Source organism: Schistocerca gregaria, chromosome 4 (genome assembly GCF_023897955.1).
Source record: "Schistocerca gregaria isolate iqSchGreg1 chromosome 4, iqSchGreg1.2, whole genome shotgun sequence".
In the NCBI taxonomy this organism is placed as follows: Eukaryota; Metazoa; Arthropoda; class Insecta; order Orthoptera; family Acrididae; genus Schistocerca; species Schistocerca gregaria.
Window position 1 is genome coordinate 432,972,193 of NC_064923.1, and position 19,045 is coordinate 432,991,237.

Below are 19,045 nucleotides of genomic sequence, written 5' to 3' on the forward strand. Positions count from 1 at the left end.
TTTGTGGGGGGGGAGATGCTATCAAGCTGTTACGTCTTCCGATAACTGCTTACTAACAGCTTCCGCCCGCACAGAGGCGCTTTGCCGTGCGTTGACAGGCTGTCAGCTGATACCGGGTGTTCACTCGTGTTGAAAGGGCGGATGGTACTGCCGGCAGGGTGTAGGCGGGAGTAAAGGTGTTTCGGTGAACGAGTTTCAGGAATGGGTGAAGTAGACTCATCTGTTGTACTAAAACTGTCTGAATTTCCACACTATGTGCGTACACACCACTACGTTGCGTTCACTTCAGCGCTAACAAGAAAAACAAAGAAATTTACTTAACAGATCAACATTTGGTCGGACGTCAGAATGGTGATCACTGTTTAGTGAGAATCTTGTCAGTTTTGTATCAGAATGTTAGCTGCTCGCTTGAAAAACGATAAAGAAACGTCTCCATTGATTCACTAAGCTTCGATAAATGCGGTCCTAAATTCTGTTAGAACACACGGTAAATTTAATGGGGGTCGGCAAGGGAGTGGACAGCAATAGAAGAAAGATCTGGTTTCCTCCATCTCACTTCTCGTTGGTAACATTTCGAGGTGCGTGAGACAGTTGTTATCAAACAGTGAAGTGCGTTACGAATGATGACTTACTCGTAGAGATACTAAATATAAAATTTGGACCAACATTGGCATGCGTAGAGGCATACAAGAAATTACTTTTTTCGCGCTCCATCTGTGAAAGGAATGGAAAGAATTACTACATGGCACAAAATAAGAAATACACTACGTACTGCCATGCACTTTACAGTGACTGGAGATCACAGATGTAGCTGGACCTGAAATTTTGAGCTAACGAGGAGGAGTTGAGACACTGGTTGACGGTTACAGTGCAGGTGACAGTTATAGTGCTGGAGACAAAGCCCCGGTCTCCTAACGTCACTAGAGCCAGAGCTGAAGTTCGGATAGAGGAAGGGCTGGGTAGAAAATAGGCAATATACTTTGCAAAATAACCATACAGTATATTAGGGTGACCAAGGGAAACAATCAGCATAGTAAGACGGACATTTGAACTCTATTACACCGGAATGCGAGCTCGGAAAGCTAACCACCGCACCACTTCGTTCGAGTCTGTCCGATGATCAGTTTTCTATATTTATGAACTAAAATGTTTAATACTTCTGTTCCAGATCGGAATAAAAATGCCCGAAATGACTAATACACAACACCTTTTTTTTGGGAGTTTCAGCGTGTGTAGAAATACTACAACACTTGGAGAAAAATGATCGCAGCATTCACCTGTAGCGATGTGAGGAACTGTAAAGCACGACGGGTGGGCAGAAATTTGAACACTGCTCTTTCCTGGAGCGCCGTCTCGCACCGTAACCCTTGTGCAAGTTTAATCACCGAAATAGCACTGTGATCTTGCGACTGAGAGGACTTTGATGCGACAGGCGTCATTTATGACAGGTTGTTGAAAGCGTCCTTTTTTTCCAGCTGCATTCATTCCTTCGAGATTGCAGGTAATGGCTTTTACCTGGCACTGGGGCCAGCATCCGTGCCCCTGCAGCTGCTACAGAGTGAAGTGCACCTGCATCTCACAGAAATAAAGCTGGCACCCGTCCCGGAGAGTTACCTCAACGCACGTTAAAATGAGTGCATGATGTGTCTCGTGCGAAGCCATGCCCCTCTCTTCGGTAGCCGTGATTCTTATTCTGAACCTGGACCGAGTTGGCTTTCGCAGCTGACAGCAAACTGTCAACCTTACTGAAGGAAGCGGACAGAAGCATAGCCTCATGGAAAACATGGAAATTACCCCATTTTATGTTCCTGAATGCCACGAAATTACGAATTTACACGGAGATGAAGTAACACCTTGGACAATGTTACTAGGAAGCCACGGGCAAATATGTTTACAAAAATTAAATCTGTAGAAACAGTGTTTCTCCCACTACTCTCAGAATATTATTAACGAGGTTCACTCATGCTGGGCATAGAATCTTAAATCTCCGCCTAGACGTTCCCTTCTACCAAAACGGCTGAAGCTTTAGTCCATTGTTAAAGAGTTAACCACCTACTGTGACTCTTGCATAAAAAACTGTCGTCCTGTTGACGCACTTGTTATGCAGTTTATCAAGTACAACAGCTGAAACTTTGAAACGATCGTTCTCCTTCCTTTCGGTGATCACATAAATCTCAGCAACGTTGCAGATCAGCTGTTTAAGCTGACCAAGCATTTATCATCGTTTATACTGAGGCAATTTTCGAAGAATAATTTTAGACAGATGAGAATCTCAGGCTTTCCAAGTCTAGCAAGCACGAATATGCATGCGTTCGTGAACGTTATATCTGACACCTGTTCCTCTTTTGTTTCAACCCGTAACGCCTGAAATGAAAAACACGTTCTTCGAGTTACGTAGATTATAGATATGTTTCTTTTTATGTCTCGAGATTATATGCTTCGGAAGTGACTCAAATGTTTGTCACACTACATATTCTCACATTTGTAAAGGAATACTACCATTCATAGGATAACGAATCTTCTAAAAACAGTTGTACCGAAGATATTCTTTAAAATATTGGTACTATACATTCATGATAGGGCTATTTTGAACGGCATGAGCTGATAAAAATTATGGAAGGTGATCTATTCAGAGTCCTTAGGTATATTTTCCAAGCAATATTTGGTACCCACTAACAGGAGTCGAGGATAAATCGCTGAGGGGAGAGGAAGAATTCTTCTAACCTGCTCCCATCGAAGCGACATTGTTACACAACCCACTTGTTGAAATGATATCTCCAAAACAACATTAGCGTCCTGGAGCATACACGTTCACTTCACTTAGCGTAATACTTTAGCATCGTCGCACAATCGCTGTTGCGATGGACCAGTAGTACGCACTTGCTAGGTGGATATTCAAGGAGGATACTTGTCGGACTGCCTGCCGACTTGCCTGGTCAGGAGCGAACTCGCAGCTCGCGGTGTTTTGGACGCAGTTGCAGCCCGGCCGCTGGCACAGCGGTGTCTCGGCGTCCTGCAGACGCGCGCTGCCGATCATCAAAAACAGCAGGCACGCAAGGGCGGCAGCAGTGGTGGCTGCCATCGTGCCGCGGCTCCAACGTCACGCCGAGCATGACGCACTCCCGCCACTCGCTACGCCCATCTCTGGCCGAGGCGCAGCACGCACTGCCATCTGTTCCGACCAACACTGAGCGCCGCGCCGCGACGTCCGTCACAGGCCAAAGAATACCACTGCGCAGACGTTCCACTCATACGGACTAAGGCGCCAAGTCGATCTGTGTAGACTACAGCGTGCTTCAGGACTGCGCCTGAACTTGACATGAATGTGTAAACTGAATATCGGTGCACTATTACGTACTATATACTCCGCTGAAAGGATTCCCTTTCTTGGTCACGTTAAACTGCTGCTAAACGAACACCCCTCTTCCTTTCTGGAACCGCTCCTGAACAAGAACATAAAGGGTGGTTCAAAAAGAGCGTCGGTTTTGAAACGGGAGGTAATTTTTGTTTATCGATTAGTGACATTTTTTTGATTCGTTTCTATAGTCAGGAACATTCCTATTGTTGACTCAGTTTGAGTTCCTCGCGTTCGGTGCCTAACCATGGGGCAGTCCAGTTGCGCTCAACGTCTGCTAATCGTGAAAACGTTTTATCAGAATGGAGAAAGTTATGCAGCAACTGCCGGCCGACTTCGCGCGATTCTAGAGCGTAATGAGACAGCGAATGAATCAACAGTTCGCAGACTTACGAAAAAAGTTCTTTGAGACAGATTCCACAGTAAACCGAGTCCTCGGCGTCGTCTTTCTGGCCGAAGTGTGCAGAACACTGCGGAAGTACGTGACAGTGTGGCTGTTAGCCCAGTGAAATAAATTTACCTTTTCCAACATTGGGGTTAAGCTGTTCTTCAGTACGGAGAGTTCTCCGGTATGATCTCCATTACCGTCCATATAAAATTCAGTTGACGCGGCAGCTGAAGAGATGACATCCAAGGTCATTGACTTACTTCCTTGTGACTTTTTTCTTTGGGGTCACGGTAAGTGAACAGTGTATGCTAATGAACCGTGTAACATCCATGGCTTAGAGGAGGAAATTCGATAAGTTGTCAGCGAAATTGATGTGGAAACTTATCGTGCAGTCATAGTGAATTTCATGGATAGAGAACTTGCAGGCCAGCGCAGTAGAGGTCATATGCCTCACATTTTCATGCATGAAATGGGAAGGTTAGATGAACATGTTTATATATTTTGATTGTGTATTTTGTAAAAATGAACTTCTTCGTTTGATATATAAAAACAAAATCTCTTTTTTAACCACCCTGTATATATATGTTAATGTCTACCGTTTTAACCCCTTTTGCATTTTAATATTGCTCCAACTACTTCTTGTTTATTTGTTAATGTACGTAAAAATGCAGATTTCATTCCACTTCGAGCTGGATGGCGTGGCTGAAATGACAGTCGGAGTACTGTGATTCGGTTACCAATTCTGCCATTCTGGTTTAAATACAAGGTGTATCTAAAAGAATCGTCCGATTTAAAAAAAACGAAACTATTATGTTATTTGAGGTATGTGCGTGAAAACGTACTGTTGGAAAGAGCAAACTCTCGAATTTTACTTGGAATTTTGGTAGCAGCAGTGTACGCTCACTTCAGTTCTAGTAAAAATGGTGTTGGGACAACAGAAAGCTTTTTGTGTTCTACGTTTCGCGCAGTGCGAGTAAGTAATGACTGTTCGGCGTGACTTTCGTACTTGGTAAGATGTGGAACCACAGTAGAGAGCATCAGACGATGGAAGGAGCAATTGCGAGATACAGGTTGTTTGTGATAATGCAAATCGCCAGGCCGTCTCCGGGTGTTTGCCGTAGACGTTGAAAGCATCCGCAACAGTTTCACAAAAAGTCCGCAAAAATCCGTTCGCCGTGCAACTCAACATGCCCCCAATGTCCGCCTGGCGTGTGTTGCATCGACGTTTACACGTGAAACCATACAAAATTCAGCTACTGCAAGCTCTTTTTGGAGGTGGCAAACAATAACGAATGGTATATTCAATCTTCGTTGATCCATTGTGGACCATGGCGCTGTTGGTAAATTATTGCATCAAGAAATAACGAATTGAGTCTGTAATTTCGTTCTTGGCAGGATGGAGGATGACAGTTTTCTTCCACACTTAGTGTTTAGTGGGGAGGCAACATTCCATTTAAATGGAAAGGTGAACCGTATAATGGGAGAATATGGGATACGGAACAACCACATGAAGTTGTTCAACGTGAGAGGGACTCTCCAAAATTTAATGTGTTTTGTGTATGGTCTATTTTTCTTTGCGGAGAAAACCGTTACAGGAAGCACATATCTCAATATGCTTGAGAACCTTCTTTTTCCACAGTTGGAGGCTGATTCGAACGACTCCATTTACCAATAGCATGGGACACCGCCACACTGTCATCTGGAAGTGCGGAAATTTTTAAATCAAAGGATTACTGGGCGATGGATCGGTCGCACTGGACCAAATGATTCAGTTTTAGATTACTGGCCTCCAAGGTCACCGGACCTGACTGTATGTGATTATTTCTTGTGGGGGTTTATAAAAGACTCTGTTTATGTGCTTCCGCTACCAACTACATTGAATGAACTGAGACATCGCAAAACAGCAACTGTGGAAGCTGTAACTCAAGACATACTCGCTGCAGTGTGGGAACAATTTGAATACAGCAGTGACATTGGCCATCTCAAGGGGGGCATATTGAACACCTATGAAAATGTAGGAATTTTTTTTTTTAGTTTTCCGTTCATCAGAAAACAAAATTTATTTTATATATTTATTAGTTTCAGAAATACACAGGGTGAGTCACCTAACGTTACCGCTGGATATATTTCGTAAACCACATCGAGTACTGACGAACCGATTCCACAGATAGAACGTGAGGAGAGGGGCTAGAGTAATTGTTTAATACTGTTGTTGTTGTTGTCTTCAGTCCTGAGACTGGTTTGATGCAGCTCTCCATGCTACTCTATCCTGTGCAAGCTGCTTCATCTCCCAGTACCTACTGCAACCTACATCCTTCTGAATCTGCTTAGTGTACTCATCTCTCGGTCTCCCTCTACGATTCCTACCCTCCACGCTGCCCTCCAATGCTAAATTTGTGATCCCTTGATGCCTCAAAACATGTCCTACCAACCGATCCCTTCTTCTAGTCAAGTTGTGCCACAAACTTCTCTTCTCCCCAATCCTATTCAATACCTCCTCATTAGTTACGTGATCTATCCACCTTATCTTCAGTATTCTTCTGTAGCACCACATTTCGAAAGCTTCTATTCTCTTCTTGTCCAAACTAGTTATCGTCCATGTTTCACTTCCATACATGGCTACACTCCAAACAAATACTTTCAGAAACGACTTCCTGATACATAAATCTATATTCGATGTTAACAAATTTCTCTTCTTCAGAAACGCTTTCCTTGCCATTGCCAGTCTACATTTTATATCCTCTCTACTTCGACCATCATCAGTTATTTTACTTCCTAAATAGCAAAACTCCTTTACTACTTTAAGTGTCTCATTTCCTAATCTAATTCCCTCAGCATCACCCGATTTAATTTGACTACATTCCATTATCCTCATTTTGCTTTTGTTAATGTTCATCTTATATCCTTCTTTCAAGACACTGTCCATTCCGTTCAACTGCTCTTCCAGGTCCTTTGCTGTCTCTGACAGAATTACAATGTCATCGGCGAACCTCAAAGTTTTTACTTCTTCTCCATGAATTTTAATACCTACTCCGAATTTTTCTTTTGTTTCCTTTACTGCTTGCTCAATATACAGATTGAATAACATCGGGGAGAGGCTACAACCCTGTCTCACTCCTTTCCCAACCACTGCTTCCCTTTCATGCCCCTCGACTCTTATTACTGCCATCTGGTTTCTGTACAAATTATAAATAGCCTTTCGCTCCCTGTATTTTACCCCTGCCACCTTTAGAATTTGAAAGAGAGTATTCCAGTCAACATTGTCAAAAGCTTTCTCTAAGTCTACAAATGCTAGAAACGTAGGTTTGCCTTTTCTTAATCTTTCTTCTAAGATAAGTCGTAAGGTCAGTATTGCCTCACGTGTTCCAACATTTCGACGGAATCCAAACTGATCCTCCCCGAGGTCTGCATCTACCAGTTTTTCCATTCGTCTGTAAAGAATTCGCGTTAGTATTTTGCAGCCGTGGCTTATTAAACTGATAGTACGGTAATTTTCACATCTGTCAGCACCTGCTTTCTTTGGGATTGGAATTATTATATTCTTCTTGAAGTCTGAGGGTATTTCGCCTGTCTCATACATCTTGCTCACCAGCTGGTAGAGTTTTGTCATGACTGGCTCTCCCAAGGCCGTCAGTAGTTCTAATGGAATGTTGTCTACTCCGGGGGCCTTGTTTCGACTCAGGTCTTTCAGTGCTCTGTCAAACTCTTCACGCAGTATCGTATCTCCCATTTCATCTTCATCTACATCCTCTTCTATTTCCATAATATTGTCCTCAAGTACATTGCCCTTGTATAAACCTTCTATATACTCCTTCCACCTTTCTGCCTTCCCTTCTTTGCTTAGAACTGGGCTGCCATCTGAGCTCTTGATATTCATACACGTGGTTCTCTTCTCTCCAAAGGTCTCTTTAATTTTCCTGTAGGCAGTATCTATTTTACCCCTAGTGAGATAAGCTTCTACATCCTTACATTTGTCCTGTAGCCATCCCTGTTTAGCCATTTTGCACTTCCTGTCTATCTCATTTTTGAGACGTTTGTATTCCTTTTTGCCTGCTTCATTTACTGCATTTTTATATTTTCTCCTTTCATCAATTAAATTCAATATTTCTTCTGTTACCCAAGGATTTCTAGCAGCCCTCGTCTTTGTACCTACTTTATCCTCTGCTGCCTTCACTACTACATCCCTCAGAGCTACCCATTCTTCTTCTACTGTATTTCTTTCCCCTATTCCTGTCAATTGTTCCCTTATGCTCTCTCTGAAACTCTGTACAACCTCTAGTTCTTTCAGTTTATCCAGGTCCCATCTCCTTAATTTCCCACATTTTTGCAGTTTCTTCAGTTTTAATCTACAGGTCATAACCAATAGATTGTGGTCAGAGTTCACATCTGCCCCTGGAAATGTCTTACAACTTAAAACCTGGTTCCTAAATCTCTGTCTTACCATTATATAATCTATCTGATACCTTTTAGTATCTCCAGGGTTCTTCCACGTATACAACCTTCTTTCATGATTCTTAAACCAAGTGTTAGCTATGATTAAGTTGTGCTCTGTGCAAAATTCTACTAGGCGGCTTCCTCTTTCATTTCTTAGCCTGTTTAATACTAACCATACAAAAATGCAAGGAAGTATGTTTTTTAACACAAAGCTACGTTTTTTTTTTAAATGGAGTCCCGTTAGTTTTGTTAGCACATCTGAACATATAAACAAATACGTAATCAGTGCCGTTTATTGCATTGTAAAATGTTAATTACATCCGGAGATATTGTAACCTAAAGTTGACGCTTGAGTACCACTCCTCCGCTGTTCGATCGTTTGTATCGGAGAGCACCGAATTACGTAGGGATCCAAAGGGAACGGTGATGGACCTTAGGTACAGAAGAGACTGGAACAGCACATTAAGTCCACATGCTAACACCTTTTATTGGTCTTTTTCATTGACGCACATGTACATTACCAAGAGGGGCGAGGTACACGTACACACGTGGTTTCCGTTTTCAATTACGGAGTGGAATAGAGTGTGTCCCGACATGTCAGGCCAATAGATGTTCAATGTGGTGGCCATCATTTGCTGCACACAATTGCAATCTCTGGCGTAATGAATGTCGTACACGCCGCAGTACATCTGATGTAATGTCGCCGCTGGTTGCCACAATACGTTGTTTCATATCCTCTGGGGTTGTAGGCACATCACGGTATACATTCTCCTTTAACATGCCCCACAGAAAGAAGTCCAGAGGTGTAAGATCAGGAGGACGGGCTGGCCAATTTATGCGTCCTCCACGTCCTGTGAAACGCCCGTCGAACATCTTGTCAAGGGTCAGCCTAGTGTTAATTTCGGAATGTGCAGGTGCACCATCATGCTGATACCACATACGTCGACACGTTTCCAGTGAGACATTTTCGAGCAACGTTGGCAGATCATTCTGTAGAAACGCGATGTATGTTGCAGTGCTCTCCGATACACACGATCGAACAGCGGAGGAGTGTTACTCAAGCGTCAACTTTAGGTTACAATATCAACGGATGTAATTAACATTTTACAATGAAACAAACGGTACTGATTACTTATTTGTTTATATGTTCAGATGTGCTAACAAAACTAACTGGGTTCCATTTAAAAAAAACGTAGGTTTGTGTTAAAAAACATACTTCCTTGCATTTTTGTATGGTTAGTATTAAACAATTACACTAGCCCCTCTCATCACGTTCGGTCTGTGTAATCGGTTTGTCAATATTTGATGTGGTTTACGAAATATATCCAGCGGTAACGTTAGGTAACTCACCCTGTATGCGTGCAAAATCTGATGATTCTTTTTGACACATCCTGAACAGTATTTTTATGGTGCCCGATAGCGCATTGGGTTAAAACCTGCGAAGTATCCATTCCTCCACCTTCACCTTTCAGTAAGCGCTCGATATCTCGTTCTTAATTGTGGTTCACTGTCGAAACTGGTATGAGACATAAAATGCAAAAGTTCGGAGTTCAATCCTCACTCGGTTCCACGACATTTTTCTGCCACTGACCGCATCTTTCACTTATGGCAACGATATCTAAATGTATATAATTCAAGCTGCACTCGTTTCAGAATCGAGTAAACTGTATGTCGCTCTGTAGATGGGTTAATCAGTTCACCGGTCAGAGAGTGGTTCATCCCTAGTAAAGCACTGCGGTGTTCAAATCAGCTTTCATGTTTAGGATGGTTCTACCTCAACTGGCGAAACTGACGAGACGTTCGGCAGCGAGCAGGAAGGTGTCTTCACGTAAGCGCTTATTACTTTTACTGAACGATACATCTAGACGGCTTTGTCCACTTATCAAGCAAGGCGATGCAAAGGTTAGCACACTGGATTCGCTTTCGAATTCTGGAGGACGACGGTTCAAGTCCCCGTCCGCCAATAGAAGTTTAGGTTTTCTGTGATTCCCCTAAAATCGCTTAAGGCAAATGCCCAGATCGTTCGCGTGACAAGGGCATGGTCGATCTCCTCCGCCATCCTGTCATAATCAGAGCTTGTCCTCCGCCTCTGATGACATCGCCGTTGATAATACGCTATATTCCAGGCTTCCTTCCTTCTTCCTTGTACACATCAAAATCAACTATTCTTATAGGAAAAGGAATTTTTGGTTTATGTATTTTGAGTTTAGGCAACATTTTTCATACAGCCAGCAATAGTTATAACAGTACAGAGTTACCATGAAACCTTGAGTTACAGTAAAATAGCAGACTAAGCTTAGCTTTGCGAATAAAACATATATTAAGAATATTACTTTAGGTTCAAATCTATTCCTTCAGTGTTTTCATATGGAGTATCTTAGCATAGTTTGAGTCTGTATATACATATCTCCGGTCGAACTGGCGGCAGAAGGTCAAACGGTATATAGTCCGAGCGCTGTGTCATCCTTAGCCTATAGGCGTCACTGGATGTGGATATGGAGGGGCATGTGGTCACCTTACCACTTTCCCAGTCGTTTCAGTCAAGTAGGTCCTCAATTAACCTCACAGTGAGTGAGTGCACCCTTCTTGCCAACAGCGCTCGACTGACCTCGACGATCACCCATCCAAGCCCTACAGCGCGTAGCTTTGGTGAACTGACGGGAACCGGTGTTATCACTGCGGCAAGGCCGTTGACACACATACATGTAGCCGTTAGTAATTTACAAATTATAATCAGGTATAGGAAAAGGATCTAAAGTGGGACGGTGAAGAATGAAGGATGAGATGTGTAGTAGGACCAGTGGTACCAAATCAAATATTTCAAATTGCCCTGTTTCAAACTATTGTTCGATAGAGAACAAAATTAGTTGCATCAAGGATTCGTACATCTCTGAGAATTGTTGGTCGGGCCAGCATTTTCTGATAATAATGAAGAACTTACAGCAGCATTCTCAGGAATATTGTTTACCTTACTTATAAGAAAGTTCTCTTTGTTCCCTTCTAACAGCTTTCTGTGCGCTGCTTTAACACTCTCTTTCACATTCGTGTCTCTGCCCGACGCATAATGTTTCCAGATAGTATTTGGAGTGCAGCACATGTAGTTTAAACTGAAGCAAAGCGAGCCTGTTGTTTTCATCAGCTTTGTAAGGTTAAAAAAATGGTTCAAATGGCTCGTAGCACTATGGGACTTATCATCTGAGGTCTTCAGTCCCCTAGAACTGAGAACTACTTAAAGCTAACTAACCTAAGGACATCACACACATCCATGCCCGAGGCAGGATTCGAACCTGCGACCGTAGCGGTCACATGGTCCCAGATTGAAGCGTCTAGAACTGCTCGGCCACAGCGGCCGGCAGCTTTGTAATGTCACCGGATAAAACAGGCTAATACCGTATAACACCGCCACCAGTCTCAGATCGGCGAGGAACAGTGTCCACAAGTTTTTTCGGATATGCCATCTGCAAAAAGAAGACGCTTATTCATGGTTAGAATACCATATAGCTACCAAAATATTTGGAAGTTCATTGCTACATTTCACCGACTGTCACAAATAGACCCAGACATTTCGATTAAGAGCGAGTTATTTAGCAGGTATTTCGCTTTACCATAGTGTGGCTGTGTGTTCATCAGACCAGGCTGTTGTCATCGTGGGGAGAGTCTACAGGATACTCGTCACGAAGATGTAGAAGAAAAGGCAACTCTTCCTTACCGTGTAGGTCTTCAGGCTTTCCCGGCAAGCCGTTGTCATCTTAAACAAATTGGGTTTTCTGGCAGTAATCCGCATCTTACTTGCACGATATTTCGATCGTGTAGCCCCCTAATCTTCATCATATGCTTCCTGAGCTTAAGGGAGCACCTGATGAAGATTACAAGTTACACAGCCGAAATATCGTGCAAGAGGGAGTACCAAATAAAGACTGCGAGTTACGCAATCGTAATATCGCGCAAGTACGACGCGGATTACAGATAGTAAACCCCATTTTCCTAGATGACGTTCTGGTTGATGTTCACGACAACTTGAATGAGTGGGCCCAACTCATGGTACGAAAAACACCCCAAAGCACCCTTGCCCTGAACTACTACTTCCAAACATTGCTGGCTAAACGCCTCACTGGACTGTCGGCCGTTTAGTTCTATGTATCATCTGAAAAGAGACAAAATCACGACTCGTCAGACTACACTACATGCCTCCAGTCAGTCACTGTCCAGCTTCTATGTTGGCTCATTGAAGACGTGCAGCTTTGCGTGCCGCTGTGAACAATGGCCGTTTGCGCATTACCCGACTTCACATGAACATTGCGTGCAGCGCCCTTAGCCATGTTTGCTCGGAAACTGGTTGAAATATTTTACACGCGCAAACAAAGTAGACACTCGGCGCGATGGCTGATGGGAGCGACCGTAAAGGCATTTCCTATTTACAGTCGCTCCCATCAGCCACCGCGCCGGGCGTCAACTTTGTTTGCGCGAACAATACTTGCATTCTTTGACAACAACAACTGCAGTCGGGTTTGAAACCGATTGTCGTCGACGGTGCCTGACACTCGTCTCCGGTCCGCACGTGTTCCACACGGCAGTTCGAACTGGTTTTCAGGTGATTTTCCACAAAATTGTAAAGAATGAATTCTAGACATTTCACAGACATACGATGGATACATGGTTCATACATTAGGGTTGCGCCAACGCAACAGTAAAAGGTAAATAAATAACTGCGAAGTTTTGTTTAGCGACTGCTCATAGTCGGCGAACCCTGCCACTTACCAGATGAAGAGAAATTAAATTAAAACTATTCTGAACTTAACGAAAGTGATCGCTTGTATAGTACAAATAATACTTATTATGTAAGAGCATTATCATTTCTTATCGTGTTGTAAGTATTCATTTTAAATAACCTTGTCTTTGACGGGGCCCTAAACCTTAACCTTCCTTCTTTTTTTCACAGCAAATAAAATAAGGTAATGCGTGTGCATTCTTGGAGAGTTGTTGTGCTGTTATTTTTAGTGTGAAGACTGATTTGATACAGCTCTTCACTTTACTCTAACCAGTGCAAGCCTCTTCATTTCTGTGTAACTACTACAACCTACATCCATTTGAACCTGCTGCTGTAGTAGTTAAATCTTGGCCTTCCGCTTCAGTTTTGATACACACATACAGACACACAAACACTCACTCACTTCCCTCCGCTACCAAACGGCCTACTTTCTGATGCTTAAGGACGTTCCCATCAACCGATCATTTCGTTTACTCAAGTTGTACCACAGATTTCTTTTCTTTTCGAATCTGTGCATCTTCATTCGTTATCCGATCTAGTCATCAAATCACCACCATTCTTCTGTAGCACCACATTCCAGAAGGTTTTATTATTTTGTTATTTCCACTGTTTAAAGACTGCATTTTGCTTTAATATGAGACTACACGCCACACAAGCAGGTTCAGGACAGACTTCCTAACGCTTATATTTGTATTCGACAATTTTATGTCAACGTGTTTGTCATTTTCAGGAAAGATTTTATTGCTATTGCCACTCTTCTTTTTCTGCCTTCTGCCATCGTCTGTTTTTTGCTGCCCAAACAACAAAAATCGTTTACGACCTTTAATGTCCTAATCTAATTCCTACAGTATCACACGATGTAATTCAGCTACAGTTGGTACTCTAGCTTTGCTTTTGTTGATATTTATCTTATAATCTCTTTGCAAGACGCTACCCATTTGCTTCAGTTGATCTTTCAAGTCGTTTGTTCAGTTGATCTTCCTAGTCGTTTGCCGTCTTTAACAGAACTGCAGTGTTCATGAACTTCGATTTCCTTACCAGATTTTCCATTGTTTTCTTTACCGCTCGTCGGTTGTACAGACTCAGTAACACAACACATAGGCTGCAACCTTGTCTCACTCCCTTCACTTGTTCTGTGTGTTTTATCCCTGATGAGTTCAGAGTTTTGCAGTGTAGATTTCAGTTAAGATTGTTAAATTTTTTGTTTACAAATGCTATAAATGTAATTCCTTTCCTTTGTATAGCTGTTCTGTGTATAACATCCAGCTTACCCTTCTTTGCATAGTACTGGCTTGCCTTTGAGCTCTTGATGTTCATAAATCTGCTTCTCTTTTCACCAAGTATTTCCTTGGCGTTTCTATACGCTGCATTTATATTCTCTTTGCTCATGTATGTTTCTATAGTTTTGCATTTCTTTTCTACCCATTTCTTCATTGTCATTCTGCAGCTCTCTCAATCTCATGTTGGGTTGACATCATTATTTCGTTTCGCATCCTTCATTTGCTGTACTTTTTTTTATCGGTTGTACTCGTATTTGATATCTCGTGTGTTAGCCAAGGACTTCCACTGGGCTTTGCCTTTCCGGCTAGTCGTTCTTGTACCGCTTACACAAAGTTTCATTTTTAACGAACAAAAGTTCCCATTTAGTTTTGGTAAACAGCTCGTATTGGAGTTCCAGAAGTAGCCTAGCCTGCGCTGTCCAGATGTTGGAAGCATTTTGTCAACATAACGCTACGAAACATCTCAGGAACAATCCTGAGATACCATGAAATCGTTAGATTAGACAGGTGTGTTGAGGCTAGAGTGGCTAAATAACTAACAAGAAGTTCAAAATGCAGCTGTGTTCTCTACAAGACGAACTAGTCGCTGATCGTCGGAATTACGGCGTGTTCTGTAGACAAGTCAGATTGGGGAACGTTTGATATCTGTAGAGCGGACGAGACGTCTCGGACCTTCAGTACATGTGTACGAGCGTTGCCTTGTTGGAATGCTGCTCCTTGGTGTGCGTCTGATAACTTGCCGCAGGCGTTGTTGAAGAGCATCCAGTTTTGAGACAATTGGAACTGTTCATGATACCCTCATGTCATCTATCCAGTATGACGCTGTTTAATGCACTCTGGCGTGTAAAAGGCAATTTGCTGGCTATTGGTGCACCACCGCCTGTGTTGACGTTCACGTCACAGTACTCTGCTCAAAGGAATACACTGTGTGTGGGTGGCAAAGTGTGTGTGTGTGTGTGCTTGGGGGGAAGAGCTGGCGTAAACAATGGCAAGTCAACAGTGTTCGAAAAAAGCCGAATGGTTTCTTTCCGGGCATCACACTTCACTTTTACTGTGTTAATTTTAGACTGTGTACAGGCAAGTAATATAGTGCGAACAGATACAAGTTTGCCTGTTTTGATTTTTCATTTACTGTACTAACTGTTGTCTATAAAAAGACTTCAAAAAATTATTCCGTATCTCTAGTTAACGATCTGTGGAAACGTGACAACTTAAGACAACATTTATACGGTAACTTAAAAAAATTGCAACCATCAATGACAGAAGTTACCTCCAGAAACTGGACAACCTTGCCATCTGTGTTAATGCAAGCTAAAATCACAAAAAAGGAAGGAAAGATTATTGAAACTATAGAAGCCCTTTACTGAAAAGATACGCCCATGTAAATATTCAAAACATTAGAATATCTTTGATTTCACACACTTCAGCCATCGAAGAAAATACTGAAATTTTTATCAGAAGAAGCCAATTTTCCGCACATTTCATTGTTACGAGAGTCAATTGTATGTGTATCTTCCACACTAAGTATAGGTTCATCGTGTTTGAGGTGTAAAAGCTTTTTTTTTCTACGTCTCCACAGAAGCAAAAAGAACTTCTTGAGGCTCACTTCTTTATTATTATTGCTCAATGTAGTCTGTCGCCCTAGTGTCATATAATGGAAATACACCGTTTTCAATGTTTCTGAGCTGAATATTAAACCTCCCCGCTGGTTTTTCACTCCTCAGCAAAGACAGCAAGTTGCAGAGTAATATCCTCATAAGTTTAATATATTCAGCTTTCCATCTTGATCCTATTGCGTCTTGGAATATGAAAAGTACGAGGTACGGAAAAAATTGAGAAAATTACGATATTCTAATTTGGAAGAGCTGTCTCGTTTCTACCAAGCTTTCCGTACAAAACTACCAAGTGATAAAGTAATCTAAATCTTTAACAGGTAAAACTGGTTATGAAAGACAATCACACACACGATTAAGCAAAAAGAGTGGTTTTTTGACAGATGTGAGCGATTGACCAGGCTGGTACATTTTTGAACACTACCAAAAAATATTTCTTCACGTTGAACATAAAAACACCGATAAAGATCTGCGAAGATGTAACAATCTTCTAAGCGCGCAAAATGGCAATTGTTGAACGACTTATGCATGTGATGCAAGCACCGGCTCCTTCATTGGTTAGTTCAGGAACTAAGCTATGTGTCGGAAGTAATCGTCCTCAAAAACCTGCGAAGTTTTCCATGTTGCGAAGTTGTCGTGTTGAGGTATACTAGAACAGGAAAGTTTGCTTAAGGTATATACTTGCACATTAGTTAATGTAGTGTGGAATAATTTGATTGATTTATTTATTTTCCATAGAACCTTGATGCGAGTTTATCGAGGTAGAACATGTCGGATGATTACCGTAATAACCATATTTAAATTTTAATGATACTTACAAACGAAATCGTATGTAAACAGATACCTCGAGGTTTAAGTATTTAAACAACAACACAGATTATAGTAGTAGTAATGATTACACAAACGAATTATAAGTTTTACATTATAATAGATATAAAACGCATTCTGTCATCAATTGATTTGCCAGTGCTACCTGTTCTTGCAGAAATGCTTAAAATTAAACACATGGTACTAATTGTTACACACTATCAAAAAATTCCGCTAAAGAATAAAAAGAACCATTCATAAGATAGAAGTTTCAACTATTTTTTGAATTTAGTCTTCTCCCCAGTGACGGGTTTAACATGAAATGGAAGTTTATTTTATACTTTTGTTCTTGAATAATGTACTTCTTTCTGTACCATGCTGAGATTTTTTATATCCTTGTGAAGATCACGTTAAGTGTTGTATCGTGATTATCATATTCACTGTTTGCTTTGTAAAATGTATGATTACTGTTCACAAAGCACATTATTTTAAAAAATGTACTGAGATGGAATGGTGAGGATTCCGAGCTGTTTGAATAAGTTTCTGCAAGAGCATCTGGTGTGTATTCTATCCATAATTCTGATGACTTTTCTGTGCAATAAAGACATTGTTTGCTCATGAGTGTTTACCCTAAAATACGATGCCATATGTCGTAAGTGAATGGAAATATCCTAGGTATGTAACTTTAATTGTTTCCAAGTCACAGACGGATGAAATTGAGTAAATGGAAAATGCTTCTGAATTCAGTTTTTTTTTTTTTTTTTTTTTTTTTTTACATAAGTCGTTGATGTGAACTGACGAGTTTAGGTTGTTATTTATATGTAATCCCATGAATTTGGAAGACTCAACTCTCAATATTTTTTGTCACCACATTTTATTTCAATATTTTCAGTTGAGTCATGTTAACATTTAGTGACAGACTATTTGAAGTGAGCCACTCTAGAGCTTCTTTGAAAATGGCAGTCACAGTGTTCTCTAGACTACAGTTGGGTGTTTTATCAGTCATAATGGTTGCATCATCAGCAAACAGGGTGAAATGTGCTTTTTGTGCCATACAGCATGACAGATCATTGATAAAGATGAGGAACAAGAAATGGACCAAGCACCAAGTCCTGTGGCATTCCACATCTTACTGTGTCCCAGTCAGAGCAGGCAGGTGCCACTGCAGATTTGTTCAATACTACTATCTGTTATCTAGATATGACTCAGGCCACATCCTTACTTTACTATTTAATTGATAGTACTCGGCCTTTGTAGGTAGAATTTTGTGAGCTACACAGTCAAATGCTTTAGAAAAATCACAGAAGATTCCAACTGGTGACATTTTTATTGTTTATAGATTCAAGGAGTTGATTGAGAAATGAGAAAATGGTGTGTTCAGTTGAAGTACCCTTTTGGAATCAAAACTGATTTTTATTAGAGATTTTATTTTTATTAAATTAAGATTATCCATGATCCTCTTGAACATTAGTTTCTCTAGGATTTTAGAGAGACTCGTTAAGAATGAAATTGGCCATCGGTTGGAAACATCAGCTTTATCGCCTTTTTTTGAACTGTGGTTTTACAATTGCATATTTGAGTCTATTAGGGACAGTACCCTGATTTATGGATTCATTTGATATGTGACAGAAAACTTCACGAGTAAATGTGCAGCAGTGCTTCAGTACTTTGACAGATATATTATCCACAACAGTGGAATTTTTATTTTTCATGTGCCTTATTACCTTCTCAATCTCTTTGGCTGTAATATAGGGTACATGCATCTGTCTAATTTTGTTCTGCACTGCTTGTTGTAGAAGACTCATGGCTTCAACTCTAGACCCTTGACAACCAATTTGATCTGATACTGTCAAAAAATGGATGTTGAAGGTATTGGCAATTTATATCACCTTCATCTACCATGCTTCCATTATGACATACTTTGATACTGTCTGTATTTTCTGTAATTTTTCCTGTCTCCCTTTTGACCATTTCCAGGTAGTTTTTATTTTATTATTTAATTTGTTAATTACAGATCTAATAAACATGCTCTAGGATTTCTTAATGACACTTTTCACAATGTTATAGTATACTTTGTAGTGCTCCCTATCCTGAGTTGTGTTAGAATTTCTGAGTGAGACATAAAGCCTTCTCTTGGTTTCACATTATGTTTTGATTTTCTTAGTCAGTCATGAGTGACGTTAGACACAAAATGTTAATTGTAAGTATTTAGTTGGGTGCCCATAGGCATCCACAAGGTCATGGCAGGAGAAAGGGGGGGGGTGTCACTTTGGCAGCCCACATGGTCTCTCCCTGGGGTACAGACAGCCCTTTTATTCGTTACAGAACTCTAGGACTGACTGCTGTGGTTCTTCTAACTTGGAGGTGTAACATTGCATAGTTGGATGGAAAATACTGTAA

At 41.2% G+C, this 19,045-nt stretch overlaps 2 protein-coding genes across 2 annotated transcripts in view; one reads left to right on the forward strand and one right to left on the reverse strand.

Moving 5' to 3' along the window:
* The window catches only part of LOC126267347 (uncharacterized), a 68,808-nt gene extending 65,637 nt beyond the window's left edge, over positions 1 to 3,171 (reverse strand). Inside the window, exon 1 of the mRNA XM_049972470.1 lies at positions 2,933 to 3,171. Coding sequence (XP_049828427.1) covers positions 2,933 to 3,082 — 150 coding nt within the window. The 5' untranslated portion in view covers positions 3,083 to 3,171. The remainder of the gene's footprint in view (positions 1 to 2,932) is intronic.
* LOC126267346 (E3 ubiquitin-protein ligase MYCBP2) overlaps positions 1 to 19,045 on the forward strand; it is a 1,244,949-nt gene that overhangs the window by 878,919 nt on the left and 346,985 nt on the right. The gene's annotated exons all lie outside the window — the stretch shown is intronic.